This window comes from Cervus canadensis, chromosome 25 (genome assembly GCF_019320065.1).
Source record: "Cervus canadensis isolate Bull #8, Minnesota chromosome 25, ASM1932006v1, whole genome shotgun sequence".
In the NCBI taxonomy this organism is placed as follows: Eukaryota; Metazoa; Chordata; class Mammalia; order Artiodactyla; family Cervidae; genus Cervus; species Cervus canadensis.
In genome coordinates this window covers 1,628,435-1,643,791 of record NC_057410.1, presented here as the reverse complement: position 1 = coordinate 1,643,791, position 15,357 = coordinate 1,628,435, and the positions used below count along the sequence as shown (strand labels likewise).

Sequence of the window (15,357 nt, the reverse complement as noted above, 5' to 3'; positions counted from 1 at the left end):
TCCCAGATGAGGAAACCGAGCCTCAGAGCATGCGGGGTCACCCAGCAGGCAAATGTCACAATCAGGACTCGGACCAGTTCAGCCGACTCTAAGCTGTTAGGCAGCCAGTTCCCACCAGTCTCCCCATTCCCACTGAGAGCTTCTCAGGCGCTGTTCCTCCCAACCCTGCCAGCATGCCCTCCTCGGGAAGGCGAGGCCCCCCTCCTTCAGCGCCGCCCCCCAGCCTCCCACCCTTCGCTGCCTCTTCCGCAATCTGTGTCAAGCCCATTTCTCTTCGGCGGTCACGCACTGAGCCTAGCTCTGTGCCAGGCAGTGTGCTGGGCACTGGGGTGCCCCAGAGGGGCGGGGTGGCCCCTCAGGAGCCATGGCACCCCGGGAAGGCCGCCGGGCAGAGTGGGCTCAGGGCTGGGACGGAGCAGAAGGAGAGTGTGTTGGGGCTCTGAGCAGGGCGGGGTGGGCTCTGAGGGGAGCCACGGCACCCCGGGAAGGCCGCCGGGCAGAGTGGGCTCAGGGCTGGGACGGAGCAGAAGGAGAGTGTGTTGGGGCTCTGAGCAGGGCGGGGTGGGCTCTGAGGGGAGCCACACTGGGAAGCGGCCCTCCCTCTGTGACCCCCGCCTCCGGCAGAGGGGACTGCACTCAGGCCCCTGGCCAGGGTGAGAGCCAAGTTCAGGAAACACATCAAGGATGGCCTGGCTAGGCCCCCCACCCTGGAGCCCTCTCCCCTGCCCCCCACCCTGAGCAGGGAATAAAGGCCCCTTGAGGAGGCGGATAATGCTGAGTTCATTGCCCCACTGGGCCAGCTGTGAGGTCTTCCCGGGGAACTGCGAGGCAGCCTAGTTAGCATGCGGGAGAACGGTCCTCTTCCCCTGGCTGGCCGAGACGGGCTGGGGCGGGGGGGGCAGTGGGAGAGGGGGCTGGAATGGGATTCAGAGGCAGATGGGCTGTTTGGAGCCCAGAAAGGTCCCCATGCCCATCCCTGCCCCCACCTGGATTTGGGAGTCCATGCCCCCACTTTGCCCCGGGGCAGAGCTCACAGCCCGGCCTGAGGTCACCGGCTGGTCACTCCAGTCTCCCCTCGATTCCGCCCAGCCACGGTCCCCGCTGCTTTGGCCCTCACTGTGTCCCCTCGCTGTCCCCACCCCCATTTTTGGCCTGAACTCGACAGAGGAAACAGCAGCTGGCAAACTCCGAAAGCTGGAATGAGAGAGATTCACAAACCAGATGTGCTCTTGCGAGGGAGGGGAGTGGGGGATGGGGAGTGAAAGGAAGAGAAGCCCCCGGGGCCCTGGCCCGCAGCAGACCCCTTGGCCCGGGCCGGGGGACTGGGCGCACGTCTTCTAGGGGCCAGGGTAGCCCGAGGACCTGAGAGATGCGGGAAGAACTTCCTTTCTGTCGGGGATGGTGGAGAAAAGCCCTGAGTTTGAAGGCTAAGGGCTGTCTTTGATTTCCTTCATGGGGAAAGGGGAGAAAAGGAACAAATAACCTACTTTGGGGTAGTCTTCTCGGGCCAAGGGAAGCCTCCTTCGGAGGTGGAGGGCGCTGCAGTGCGGGTGGGGTCGGAAACCTGTAATCTGCTTAGAGCCCGCAGCCAGCCCCACTCCCCTCAGCTGAACCTTCTGCATCTGATGCCAGCACCCAGAAAACCCAGCTAGGTGGCCCCAGGTGAGGAACAACACGGCCCTACTTTAGGGAGCAACTAGTGGCCTCCCCTGGTTCCCGCCCCTCGGGAGATCTGGGGGGTCCTAAGGATATGAGCTAATACTTTTCAACATGGTCACTCTGGGTCAGCATCTGGGCTGAGACACTTTGTACAAATTGACTCATTCGGACCCTCAAACCCTGTGACGTGGCTACTGTTGCAATGAGGAAACTGAGGCATAGAGCGATTAGTAACTGAACAGGTGGTTCCTTCCTGGCCATGACGGTGGAGCAGAAGGATGAGAAAGGGAAGGGGCAGGGTCCTCTGGCACCGGGAGTGGGGATGGGAATTACAGGAGGCGGCCCTGGCCTTCAAGGCTCCTCAGAGAGGAGGGGAGCCGGTGGAGAAGGGATAAGAACAGAACAGGAGAGGGAAAGAGAGGAGGGAGAAGGAGGAGGAGAGAACTACGGAGGGAGATGGAGTGAGGTTGCAGAGAACGCCAGGACACTGGGGCCGTCTGTTCTCAGCTTTGCCCGGAGATGAATGTGACCGCCATGCTAACTCTGGCCAACACCCCTGCCTCCCCGCCGACCAAACCCAGGCACCCAGCCCAGCCACGGCCCCCAGGGCCACCAAGCTGGAGCCAGAGCAGGAGGTGTGGGGTTGGGTGTGCGTCCAGACACAACACGGACCCCACAGCCCTGCCTGAGCCTTGCCGGTGGCCTGTCCCATCCTGAGACCCCGGGGGCGGGTGGGGAAGGCTGGCAAGGGTGCTGAGCGGAGGACAGAGGGCGACAGGAAAGCAGAGCCCCGAGGGAGGCTTCTCCAGAGGAGGGGACCCCTCGTTTGATCCCTTGGGAGCAGAGAGGGCGAGGAAGAGAGGGGGGGTGAGATTTCCTAAAGACTCAGGAGACCCGAGGCAGGGTAAGGGTGAAGGAGAACCCTGAGGCGCTTTTCAAGAGCAGACACAGCAGAGGGAGAGACAGGCTGTGTATCGGGGGATGTTTTCTAAAAGGAACCACATGATAAAGCTAAGAGCACGGAGGAGCCAGGGGGTGGCCAGGGAGTGGGGGGCCAGAGCCTGCAGGAATCTAAACTTTCAAACACACGGGGGTGGGGCGTGGGGCGGCAGGGGCCTCCCAGGCCCAAAGCAAGAGCTTTTCACTGAATTTTATGTATTTTGGGTGTTACCCGGTGGCTCCTTCCCTGCAGTCAGTGAGGCTCAGACACATTTTTGTCATTCCTGAGTCTGGGCCTCTGCTTTGCGGCCTGGACAGACAGACAGGATGGCTTGGGCTGCCGGCGGGAGGGGGAGGGTCTCCCCCTCCATCCTGAGTCAATATTGACTCAGCAGGACATTAGCCTGACCTCCCCACCATCTTTTCCTCCATGCTCCCCCCCACCCACCCCCGCAAGTAAAATCCAGACCCCTCAAATGCCTCCGGAGGTCAGCATATCTCTCACCAGGCCTTCAGAAGCCCTCTTCACCTACCCCCAACCCCCTGTACATACAGCCGTAGAAATAAAAGCTCTAAGCTCCTGACCCATTCCCCACACCTCTCTCCGGTTCTCAAGTCATGAGGAAGTTCTGCCAGAAGTCTAACCTCCCTCCTCCTTTCTGAATTATCTGCATTCTCCCTCTTACTCAACCCACAAAGGGTATCAAGTTCCCTTCTTCCAGAAACATTCTCTCCCAAATTAGTGGAGGGGGAAAAAGAGAGAGGAACTTGGAAGAAAGTGGGGGGAGAGCTTTCACTGCCAAAATGGAGATTCCCAGTTTGGCCTGAGAGGGGAATAACAACTCCAAAATGGGGAGCACGTGGGAGAGCCCAGGAGAGACTTCTGCTCCCAGATAGCTTTCGGGGTACCAAGAGGCCTGGATGGAGGCGGATGGAGACAGGCAGAGACAACGCATGACACAGGGTCTGAGGGAGACTGGACAGAGAACGCCACAATGGGGGGAGAGAAGGATGAGAGGAGCAATGAGCTAGGACGACGAGAGACCGAGGTTCCTGGAGGCCAAGATAGCACATACCAATGACAGAGGAAAAAAACCTCGGAAGAGGGGCTCAGCCCAGAGGTTGCCAAGATAATGACACAGTTGTCTTGGGATGAACCCGGAGAAGAACATCCCTGAGATTCAGGGTGGGGAAGCATGTACCTTTACTCAGGCAAGTGGGGTCCCTGCCCTAGCGCTGTCTGACTCCAGGCAAACGCAGGATAGGGGCCACTGCCTCCCACAGAATTGGGAGGGTGGAAGGAAGGAAGAAGGAAGCTCTTCGACAGGAAGGCCAAGGCCTCAGAGAGACCCTCATCTTCCCTGGGGTGCAAGAGGAGTAAATGCCACCCTCCACTGTCCCTTGCCTCTTCCCCAGGGAGGCTTTACATTGGGGCCTGGGGCCACTGCACCGGAAGCAATCCCAGAGCCAACTACTTCCTTCTCCAAACAATGTGGGATCCTGTTAAAAACTGGGCTGAAATCTGGGACTGAACACAGTGGGGTGGGTTGAGATGCTCCAAACACACCCAGCACCCAGCTCCACCAAGTCAGGGACCCTTGCGTGGTCCCACTGCATTCAGATTGCCCAAGGGCGAGGAGCCCGCATCCAGAGCTGGAGGACTTGAACGCTGGAGGGCTCACAGAGGGCTGGGGGCAGGGGCTGAGAAGAGGCTACCGACGCGGGTAATAAGCCTTAAGCTTGGGGTTTTGATATGCAAAGGCTGAGGCTACAGCAGGACGAAAGAAAGTTAGACTTGGTAAGGAAGGGCTTCCCAAAGGAGTTTTGAAAAGTCGGGGGTGCGAGGGGGATTTGGACAGGATCTGGCTCTGGCCAGTGCCCCCCTCCCCGGCCCCCCTGCCGGCTGACATCCTTAAGAGGCCCAGTGATGGGGAGTGGCTGGGGGGAAGATAATAGAGAAAATGGAGGAAGGGGGTGGCTAAGATTGGGAGAAAAGGAAGTCTTGAGAAGCAGTCTCAAACATCAAAATATACCTCCATCCCCAAATCAATGTCCTCAAGTCCCTGGTTTGAAAGACAAGGGTGAGGGGAGATAGGCATGTGGGTCTGACCAGGGGAGAAAGGAGTTTGGAACCATCTCTCACAGAGCCAGGAGGCTCAGCCTCATAACTCAGTTCACTGTCCAGCTTGTCTGATAACAGGTAATATACTGGCTCAAGGAGGTATGTGGAGATGGGCAGGAGACAGGGAGGCAGCCAGCCCTCCCCACTACAGAATCTTCCTAATCTCAGCAGAGACCTCAATGACCTCTCTTTTCACTCCCCAGTCCATCTGTTTCTCCAGCCTCCCAGGAAGCAAGTAGACCCAGTTCTGTCTACTAGCAAGGAGTGACATCGTTCCTGAAGAGAAGGGGACCCTGGGGATTGGGTTCAGGCACAGCAGAGAAGGCGGAAGTGCTGCAGAAGGACCTAGGGCTGCTCCCCGAAGGCAAAGCAGCAGGAAGGAAGGTGAGACACTGAGGGAGGTGAGCTGGAGCCAGGACATGCCCTTCCCTGGGAAACAAAGGAGAAAGTTCTGTCTGTGGGCCCGAGGCATGAGGGCGAGGGTAGGATTCAGGAACCCCTGGGCGGTCCTGGACGACGCTGACCCTACAGGTCCGTGCAGTCTCCCTTTCCCACTCCCCAGAGTGGGCACTCTGGATGAGTCATATTCCCATTCCAAAGGTAAGAACAGTAATATGAGTTTGGGGAGGGGTCCTCTCCCTAGGGGCTTCTCTGCTGGTTCATCGGTGAATAATTCGCCTGCAATGCAGGAGATACAGCTTCCATCCCTAGGTCGGGAAGAGCCCCTGGAGGAGGAGATGGCAACCCACTCCAGTATCCTTGTGGGAAAATCCCATGGACACAGGAGCCTGGCGGGCTACAGTCTCTGGGGTCTCAGAGTTGCCCAGGACTTTGGATAGAGTTTGGTTTGAGCTGGGGTTACAGCTGCGGGCTGGGTGGAAACTTACAAAAGGGTGGGAGACCGTTAAGGAAAACACGCCCAGCCTCCCCACTCCACTCACCACCCACCAACTTGGTGGGGTAATTACCCGAGAGGTGAAGCTCCCTGGGGCCGCCCCTGACTGGGCTGGGGTCCTTTTCTGCTTTCCACAGAGACCCCCTCTCTTTCTGCCTAGCTCCATCCTCCTTCCATCGTGGGGCTCTTGATGTGTCACTCTTTCTCTCTTAAAATGCTTTTCTATCCCTTCCAGATCTCTCTGCCTCAGTTTCCCCTCTCACTTCACAGGGTTAATAACAAGAGGAAACAACACCCATAACTGAGGAAATCACAGGCAAGGGCTGGTCTGAAGGGTATTCCGGGCACAGCTTCTTTCCTCTTCTCCATGTGGGGTGAGTGGTAGGTGGACAGAATCCCCAAGATGGCATAATTGAGAGCCACTGAATATACTGTCCTATATATTTCCTGTTCCCCTAACCCCCCCTCCCAACTGAAGCAAGTTGGGGGGAGGGGAAGAGTTAATCCAGTTTCAGAGAAAAACTTTCCCAATCCCAATCTGGCAGAATTGAGAAGATGGAGGAGGGGCGCAGGATGGTATTGGGTGCAGATTTTTTTTCCCTGGATGAGAAGATTAAAGTGACGGGAATGGATCAGATCCCATCCCTACTCAAATCAGGGGCCCAGCCCAGCCCAACCCCGTGACCCCAGCCCAAAGCTTGAGCAAGACTTGAACCAGTGACTCACAAGTAAGAGGGAAAATAGCTGACACTAAGAAAAACCAAGAGGGCACCCCGTTTCTCCAAAAGGACACAGTTCTAGCCCAAAGCTAACTGCAATATACAAAGTGTGTGTGTGTGAGGGGAGGAGGGGAAACGGTGGAGAGAAATAAACACATCTACCTAAGGAGCAGGGAATTAGGGGTGGGGGCATGACATAACCCCCATCCAACCTCCAGCTGTCCTTCCAGTCCAAACTGATCAAGCCAGAAGTCAGGGAGAGAGCAGCCCTCCTCTACCCTCCCACCTCAGCATTCCAGGCCATTCTCCAGCCCCCTTCCCCAATGATGACATCTGACGTTTTTTCATCTCAAAGCTCCCAGGAATTAAGAAGGAAAATTCAAAGTCATATAGCTTCGCCTGCCCCCACCCGCTACACCCCCCAATACAGCTCTTTCCAGGCTACTGACAGAGGCCCCGAGAGGGGGAAGTGCTCATTTCGGAACCCAGGCTGGCAGCCCGCTAAATCCTGGACGCAGGCCTCCAAGCCCGGTCTCCAAGGGCCCAGATTCCACACCCAAGCAGGGGGCCTTTCCCTGGCCCTCCCTCTCCCGACCCAAAGCCAGTCCCCCGTCTAGCCTGCCCTCTGCCCAGCAGGGCACCCCGACCCGGCTCCCCCTTCCAGATTCAGAGGCCACAGCAAAAGGACCCCCGCCCCCTTTTGCAGCCAGTACATTGCAAATCCAGATTCCTTTACAATTTAGATGGGGGTGGGGGGGTAGAGGATGTAGGGGAGGCGAAGGCCCTCCCTGAACAGAGATAGGAGAAGGCCTCTGGATTCCAGGATCAGAAAAAGGGGGGGGGGGGTCCCTCTTCTCCCTTCCCAGGCCTCTGGTCTTTGTTTGGGCTGAGGGGGGGTCCCAGAAGCATCATTTGCCCAAGGCCCCCATCCTCCAAAATGGACCCCCATCCCCGCCCCCAGCTGGGCCGCTGCAGTGTCAGCTGGACTGGGATAACAAAAGGCACCCCTCCCGCGACTCCCTTTCCCATCCGAACGCAGGAGTGGGGGCTGGGGAGTGGGTGTCCCCAGGGGTCCAAAGGGGCCGCGGAATCTCACTCACCGTCGACAGCGGCCGCGACCAGAGCTGAGAGCAGGGGCAGCAACAGCAGCGGCGGCGGGGTCAGCATGGTGCGGGCTGATGCAAGCAGCAGCCCCCTCTCCTCTGGTCCTGTTACTCCTCGCCGTCGCCCCCCCCCGATTGGGGGGCCCCCCTTTTTCCTCCTTCCTCCCTTCTCCTCTATTCTTATCCTATCCTTCAGCAAAGCGCACCAGGGGCGTGGGTGAGGATGTAGAGTCCGGAGCCCCTTGGGGAGGGCCTGCAGACGGGGCTGCACCCTCTGCCCCCAAATCCAAACCCTTCACCCCCTGCTTTTCTCTCCGTTCCTCTTTTTCCCCCTCCCGGGGCGAAGCTCACAGCCCCATCTCCGAGCCGCCTCCGGCTGCAAAAATGCACAATTGGGAGGAGGCGGGGTGGGGGGGTGGGGGGCGTGGACCGGGTGGGGAGCCTTTGGAAGGGGCCTGATGGAGCTCTGGGGGCTCCCCTCGTTTCCGCCTCCTCAGCGCACGGGCCTGGAGCTCGCACCACTGTTCCCGGGACTGAGGTGCCGCGGGGCGGGCTGAGTCGGGGTGGGGGGGAGAGAGGGAGGGGACCGGGAGCGGAGGGAGGGAGAAAAGGGGCGGGGAAAGAAAAAGCAGGGGGGGGGGGGAGCTACGCGGCAATCCTGCGAGTGCGCATGCGCCGATTTGGCGCGCTGCCCTGGGGAGGGGGAGTCAGAGCAGCGACGAAATTTGGAGCTCGGGCGAGCGGTCCGAGCGCGGGGCTTCCCGGGGCCCCGCTGGCTGGTTTTGGGCCTGGAGTGCCCATTCCCCTGACTGGGCCCTTCTGCCTGGCGCTCGAGAACTGAAGGGGCGAGAGGGATTGGGCAGGGGGCGACGAGAGCTGAGCCGCTTGGCGTTGAAACTCGGCGTCTCGCCCTAGGATTCCAGGCCCCGTCTGGGGATCTAGGATCGGGAGGTGTGGGCCGAGGCCTGGTCTCCTGGGGGAACCCTGACTGTGACTCCCCTGCCCGGGCTGGGGGCGGGCTGGGGGCCGCCAGACCGTGGGGAAGATGCGGGGAGAGGCCGAGCGTTGGTTTGCAGACTGTCAGACCCGGACCGGGACTGGGGCCTGCGGCGGAGCGGGGCGGGGTGGGGAGGGGCCGGGAAGGCCCGCCCCCACCTCGCTCCGGGGCTCGGCGTAAACAGGGACACCCGCGGGGACACGCCGGAGCTTGTCCGCCTGCCTAGGGCTTGGGGATGGAGCCCACCTCGGCTCCCGCCCTGTCCTGCTCGCCTGGCACTGGGCGCGGGAGGGGCAGGCCCTGGTTAGGAGGGAGGTGAGTCACCAGCGGGTGGGGTTGTGGAAGGTCCTCCCCCCTTCGTCCCAAGAGGTCGGGGCTCATTTATTTTTTTTGTTTGGTGTTTTGTTTTTTTATACCTTCTGACTGGCTTCCCACCAAGCCGGGGTTTTAGATTCCGAGCAGCGGGGATTTGGAATAGGATGAGGGACTCTTGGACCTCTGTTTCCAGGCCTCGAGTTCTTCTCAGGAGGTGTCTGCTGGGTCCCGGACCTTTGTCCTAGCCAGGGTCCACAGGGGACTCCTAGCTCGGAGTCCACGGGGCGCCGGGCGGCTCCCGGAGCCCAGCACTGTGCTTCTGGCCACTGCCCCCTTCTGGGCGGTGTTTTACCGCTGTCCTTCGGGTGTCTGACTTTCTGGTGTCTGGAAGTCGGAGTTCAGGGAGACAGCCAGCGACGCTGGCTGCCAGAAGCTGACGTGAGTTGAGGGAGGCTTGCGCCACCCTTCTCCCTTTTAAAATTCCAGTCAAGGAAAGGCCCCACATCCTCACTCCAGTCGGGCCCTGGCAGAAAGCAGAGCAGCATGGAGGCCTTGTCTGTTGAGAGAAGCGACAGCCAAAGAAGAATCCAGAAGCAGCTAGACCTTTCCTCCAAACCAGAGCTTCCTCCAGGCGAGCTTTGCTCAGGGCCAAGGCCGCCTGCCTTTAGTCTCCTGGGCCGGAAACCTTAGACTTCTTCTGAGCCTTTCTCTACTGATCTTGAAAACCTGGGCTCAGGACTTATCATTTTTTCCTTTGAAATAGAGCTCAGATTTTTCCTCTGTTTCCACTGCCGGAGTTTCCCTGGTCTGGGGTGGGGTCTTATTCATCCTTCCATCCAGACCTCATGGGCTAACACATGTAACATGGGTCACATGGCAGGAACTTACTAAAGGCTTTTAAGGAACACCTGCTAGGTTCCTTCTCCCAGAACCCCTTCCCCATATTGTCATCCAAGTCAAGTCAGATTGAAACGGAGTTCGGGGGCCTTTCCTGATGGTCTAGCGGATAAGACTCTGAGCTCCCAGTCCCTGGTCAGGGATCTAAGATCCCGTACACTGCCAACTACTGAGCCTGCACACCACAACTAGAGAACCCACACACGCCGCAGCTAGAGAAGCCCAAGCATTGCAACGAAGGCCCAGCACCGCCCACAGAAAAAAACAGACTTCAGGCAGCTTTGACAGGGAAAAGCTAGCTGGAGTGACCATACATAGCCTGAGCAGGTTGTGAGGGGGGCAGCCCTGTTTCTTGGCTCTCCTTGATACCTCTCTTATGCAGGTGAATCTTCCTGAAACTGCTTCCTCTGTTTCTTCCTGGCTGGGGAACCTCTACTGGGTGTCCACAGACAACAAAATGATCACATGTCAACTCTTCTTCCAGTCTTGGCCTTCCAGTATCTGGCCTCAGCCAGCACATGGACACTTCTCACTTGCTACCTCCCAATCCTGCTGTCTCCTGGATATGATTGTGTGTTTATTTTTATTAACTTTATATTGTAAAATAAAAATAATACTTAGTGGTCGCAAAACTCAGAGTATAGGAAGGTAGAAGGTGAAAAGTAAACTCGCCACACTTCATGCCCCCATTCTTCAGTCCCACCCTCAGAATAACCACTACCAAGAGCTCCCTGGGTCTCCTGCCAAGAGATGTTTTAAAGACAATAAACAGAATTCCCTGGTGGTTCCGCGGTTAGGATTCTATGCTTTCACTGCCGGAGGCCTGGGTTCAGATCCTGGTCGGGGAACCAAGATGCTACAAGCTACTTGGTGCAGCCAAAATAAATAAATAATAAACAAATATAAATAAACATCTTTTAAAACTGCCCATCAGCTCGTTAAGTATATACTGTTCTGGAACTTGCTTTTTCTCAATTACCTCATCTTGACCCCTTTCCCGTTGTACACACACACCGAAGTCGCTCTTTACGTGGACTACTTGGGATGTCCTTGCTTGGATACCCCGTGGTCTACTGGGATTGTTGGGCAGTCGGGTTATTTCCGATGTGTGAAGTGCTGAGGCTGTCACTGTAAGATGAGAGGATGTATATTTCTACCTGAGCCTTTACGCTCTTCTCCCAGCTCCTTCCTACCCTCCTCAGCAAGGCTCTCCTGTTGTTCTCACTCTGCCCATCTCTCCTGTACCAAGCTTGCTCTCAAGACAGCCTCAGTACCTAGAATTTGGCACTTAATCTTGTGATTCTGTGTCTACCGTCAGACCATAAACTCCCTATGGGCAGGTATCGTGTCCCTTTACTTATTTGTATCCACAGTGTTAGGACCTCTTGATTGTTAGGTGGGTGAGCTTACAGGAGTGTTAGGGCTAGGGGTGTCTGCACTGGTAAAGGAGACCATCATAATTAGTTACCATCAAATGGGATGTGACTAAGAATTGTCTCAGTATTTCTCCTATAGCACCCATTATGCAGTCCCTTTCTGCCTCGACTTCTTCTCTTTCTCCCCACTTCTACTCTAAAGAAGCCTTTTCCATCTTCAAATCCTTGGGTTGGAATTATAACCAAATAGGGGAAACCAAGGAGGAATTAATTCTGTGCAATCTATGATCAGGTTATCAAGAATGGTGACAGCAGGCAAAGAAATTGGTAGAGAGAATACCTCGTTTTTTGGGGATCTCCCAGCAGATTATTAAACATCTCTCTTTCGTTCCCTGGTGGCTCAGAGGTTAAAGCATCTGCCTGCAATGCGGGAGACCAGGGTTCGATCCCCTGGAGAAGGAAATGGAAGCCTACTCAAGTATTCTTACCTGGAGGATCCCATGGATGGAGGAGCCTGGTAGGCTACAGTCCATGGGGTTGCAAAGAGTCGGACATGACTGAGCGACTTCACTTTCCTTTCCACTTTCCTTTTCCTGAGTGTAACAGGCACTGAGAAGGGAGCATTAAGAGGGAACCCTGGAATTGAATGTCAGGCCAGAGACTGGCACCACCTAGCGGTCAGATAAAGAAGTGTAAACAGGAAAGATGGGAAGGGTCTGCTGGAAGATGGGAAGAGAACCAAGATTTATTGAGTCCTTTCCATATAGGAAGACCACGCGGTAGATTTTACACGGATTACTTCATCTAAGTTTGACAACTCCCTTGTGGCAGAGGTGTTATTTTCAGCTTGTAGATATGGAAATAGTCTCAGAAAAGTTGAGGAATCGGCCTCAAATCACAGTGTGGATTGGAGCCCGGTTTCCTGTCCTTTAAAAAACATTTATTAGGTACCTCATATGTGCCAATTACACTGGTAGGCACTCGAGATGAGATGGAAACACGCAGTCTCAGCCTTCAAGGTGTGTGCAGGTTAATGGGGTTGAGCAACTAGATCACTGACAATTACAACAAAGGGCCTTAATGCTCAGGATAAAGGCACACGGCACAGAGGGCCATGGGAACCAGGGCAGGATGCCTATCCCAGACAAGAGGGTCAAGGCAGGGCAGAGTGGGTGATGCTCGGCTATGTGTTGAAAGAGAGGAAGGAGATGGCAAGCAGTGACAGAAGGAGAGGGTGTTTTAGGCTGCAGGACAGGCAAAGACGTGTAGGCATGAAGAAATTTGAAACACTTAAGGCAAATGTGGTATGGCGGAAGCTTAAGGTACTTGTTGGGGAAGATAATGGGTGAAGTATCAGAGAGCCTAATCACAAAAGGTGATTTTAGCCACACTAAGGACTTAGAATTTTTAATCTGAAAGTAGAGGGGGGATTCCCTGGTGGTCCAGTGGTTAAGACTCTGCACTCCCAATACAGGGGGCCTGGGTTCAATCCCTGGTCAGGGAACTAAATCCCACGTGCCACAACTAAGGCTCCATGCAGCCAAATAAATAAAACATAAAAATAAATGAAAGTAGAGGGGAACCAGGTGAGAAATTGATGAAGCCCTTAATGCACCAGCCGCAGAGCTGAAGAGGAGGAGGATTCCAGGCTAAAGAGGCAGGATCAAGTATGTTAATTGGTTTATCATGTTGGCCCAGAGGATAGTAACAGGGAAAGCTGGGTCTAGAAACTGTGGCTCACATTAGAATGTTCTCAAGTTTTCAGATTTTGGCAGCACGTTTAAATCAACTGGGGAGCTTTTAAAATCCCAATGCTAACAGAAAAATAAAAATAAAAACAATTCCCCAATGCCAGAGGACTTTACTACTTGACTTTGAGACTTGTAGGCTATGATAATCAAGACACTATAGTTCTGGCATGAGGTCTGACAAACAGCTCCATGGGATAGACTAGAGAGCCAGAAATAGACGAACACACTTACAGGTCAATTAACCCTTTCTCACATTTGGCTTGTGCTGGGTCTTGGTTGTGGCACGTGAGGTCTTCGATCTTTGTTTCAGCATGTGTTGCAGTGTGCAAACTCTTAGTTGGCCAGTGGGATCTAGTTTCTCAATCAGAGATCAAACCCAGTTCCCCTGCGTTGGGAGCTTGGAGGATTAGCCACTGGACCACTGGACCAGGGAAGTCCCAAAGGTCATTTAATCTTGATGAAGGTGTCAAAGCAATCCACTGGGGAAAGGAATATCTTTTCAACAAATTGTGTTGGAACAATTAGTGAATCACAATCCCTACCTCACATCGTATGCAGAAATTAATTCAGGTTAATCATAGACCTAAGCCATAACAGCTAAAACCATAAAGTTTTTAAGTGAAAACACAGAATATCTTCCTGACTTGGAAGTAGGTAAAAATTTATGTCATAGAAAGCAATAACCATAAAAGAAAACAAATTGATGTAGGAAACATCAAAATTGAAAACGTCTGTTAATCAAAAGACACCATTAAGAAAATGAATAAGTAAGCAGAAAATAAGCAAAATATTGATCTCACAAAGAAATGGTATTCAGGATACATAAAAATTCCTATAACACAGTAATAATGAAAACACCCCATTTTTTAAAATAGACAAAACATTTGAACAGATACATCATAAAAGAACATGTATGAATGCCCAATAAGCACATAAAAAGTGCTCAATATGTCTAGTCATCAAGAAAATGCAAATTAAACCACAGTGAGATAATTCTCCACATTCACCAAAACGGTTTAACTTTTAAAAATTGACAATACCAAACGCTATTGAGAACGTAGAGCAACAGGAATTCTCTTACAGTGTTGGGAATGTACTATAAATTTGGAGTAATACATAGCAGTTTCTTATATTAAGCATATACCTACCCCATGACCCCACAATTATACTCTTAGTTATTTATTCAAGAGAAGTGAAAATACACGGTTACACAAAGATTCGAAGTATGTTCATAGTAGTTTTCTTCATGACAGCCAAAAACTGGCTGTGGCTCAGGTGCCTATCATTTTTTTTTAAAGGACAAAGCATCTGTGGTGTATCTCTACCATGAGATATTAGTAATAAAATGGACACACTATGGATACATACAACACCACAATAAATCTCAAGACACGTGAGTAAAAGAAGCCAGACGTGAAAGCACATCCTGCTTTATTCCATTGATATGAATCTAAAATAGACCAAACAAACCTACGGTGGAAAAAATCAGAACAGTGGCTCTCCCAGGGGGTGGGTTGAGGATAATGATGGACATCTTGGTAGGAGGACAGATGTCATACAGAAATGAAGGGTAGGGCGAGGATTTGAACCCAGGGAGCCTGGCCCCAGAGGCCATGGTTTTAACTACCATGCTACATTGCTTTTCTCCATGCATGCTGCAGCCTCGGGTGTGGATGAGATTACAGAGGAAGGATAGCCTGTGAAGACAGGAGGCTGAGAAGGAGCACCGAGACAGGCAGGAGGAAGAGGGGAGAGGGGCTGTGAAAACCAGTGGGGGAAGCGCTTATTCAAGAGTGGCCAACAGTGCTGAGCACTGCTGAATGGGCCAGTGAGAGGAGGACGGGGCAGGGCGCTATGCGAGGAGGGCATGTGCGACATGGCCAGAACAGTCTCATCGGGCTGGCGGAGGCAGTAGGCAGCTTGCAGTGTTCTGAGGAGGTGAGGAAGGGAAGACAGAGAATGGGAATAACTTTCCCAGGAAGTTCGGCAGCTCCAGGGAAGAGAGAAAGGCAAGACAGTAATTACAGTGCTAGTGAGAGGGCCAGACTGTCCTTGCAGAGGCTCAGTCCTGACCACAGCTGACTCCATCCAGAGACGCCTGCCTTTGCCCACCCACCAGGGCTGCTACTTATCCTTCTGTGGGGTGAAGGCCTCTTGGCCACAGTTAGCCCCTGACAGCCACAGGGCTTCATTTGAGAACCCGAGATCAGCTGACACCACCGTTGCTCACATCCTGTCATCCTTGGCAGGCCTCAGTGGGCGTCTACCCTTCTCCACTCAGCCTAGTCCTTCCTCTTCCTGACCACCCTTGTGCTGCTCCCCAGTCCCTTCCTTGCACAGGGCCCTGGGCCACTCTTGGCTCAGATTATCCTTGCCCCTCTTTGCTTGTCTGAAATGTGGCTCTTCCCTGAGGACGCTTTTTTGTTTTTTTTAAGAGATATCATTTATTCTCCCAAGTGACCAAGTCAGGCGACTGTGGGAGCGTGGACAGTCAGCCCACGCTGTGCTCACCATCTCTTAGAGTCAGTGTCACCCCACCAAAGTCTCAGGGATGCGTTGAGCGCAAGTAACAGAAGACCCAAGT

At 54.2% G+C, this 15,357-nt stretch overlaps 1 protein-coding gene and 1 non-coding gene across 3 annotated transcripts in view; one reads left to right on the top strand and one right to left on the bottom strand.

The window, feature by feature from the left end:
- The window catches only part of LRP1 (LDL receptor related protein 1), an 80,394-nt gene extending 72,438 nt beyond the window's left edge, over positions 1 to 7,956 (bottom strand). For both annotated transcript variants that reach the window (XM_043446537.1, XM_043446538.1), the window contains exon 1: positions 7,435 to 7,956. In XM_043446537.1, the coding sequence (XP_043302472.1) occupies positions 7,435 to 7,501 (67 nt within the window). In that variant the 5' untranslated portion in view covers positions 7,502 to 7,956. The remainder of the gene's footprint in view (positions 1 to 7,434) is intronic.
- A 4,497-nt stretch (positions 7,957 to 12,453) lies between these two features.
- Positions 12,454 to 12,526, top strand: TRNAG-CCC. The gene has a single exon. It is a non-coding gene; the product is annotated as a tRNA-Gly (tRNA).
- Positions 12,527 to 15,357: the final 2,831 nt, after the last annotated feature.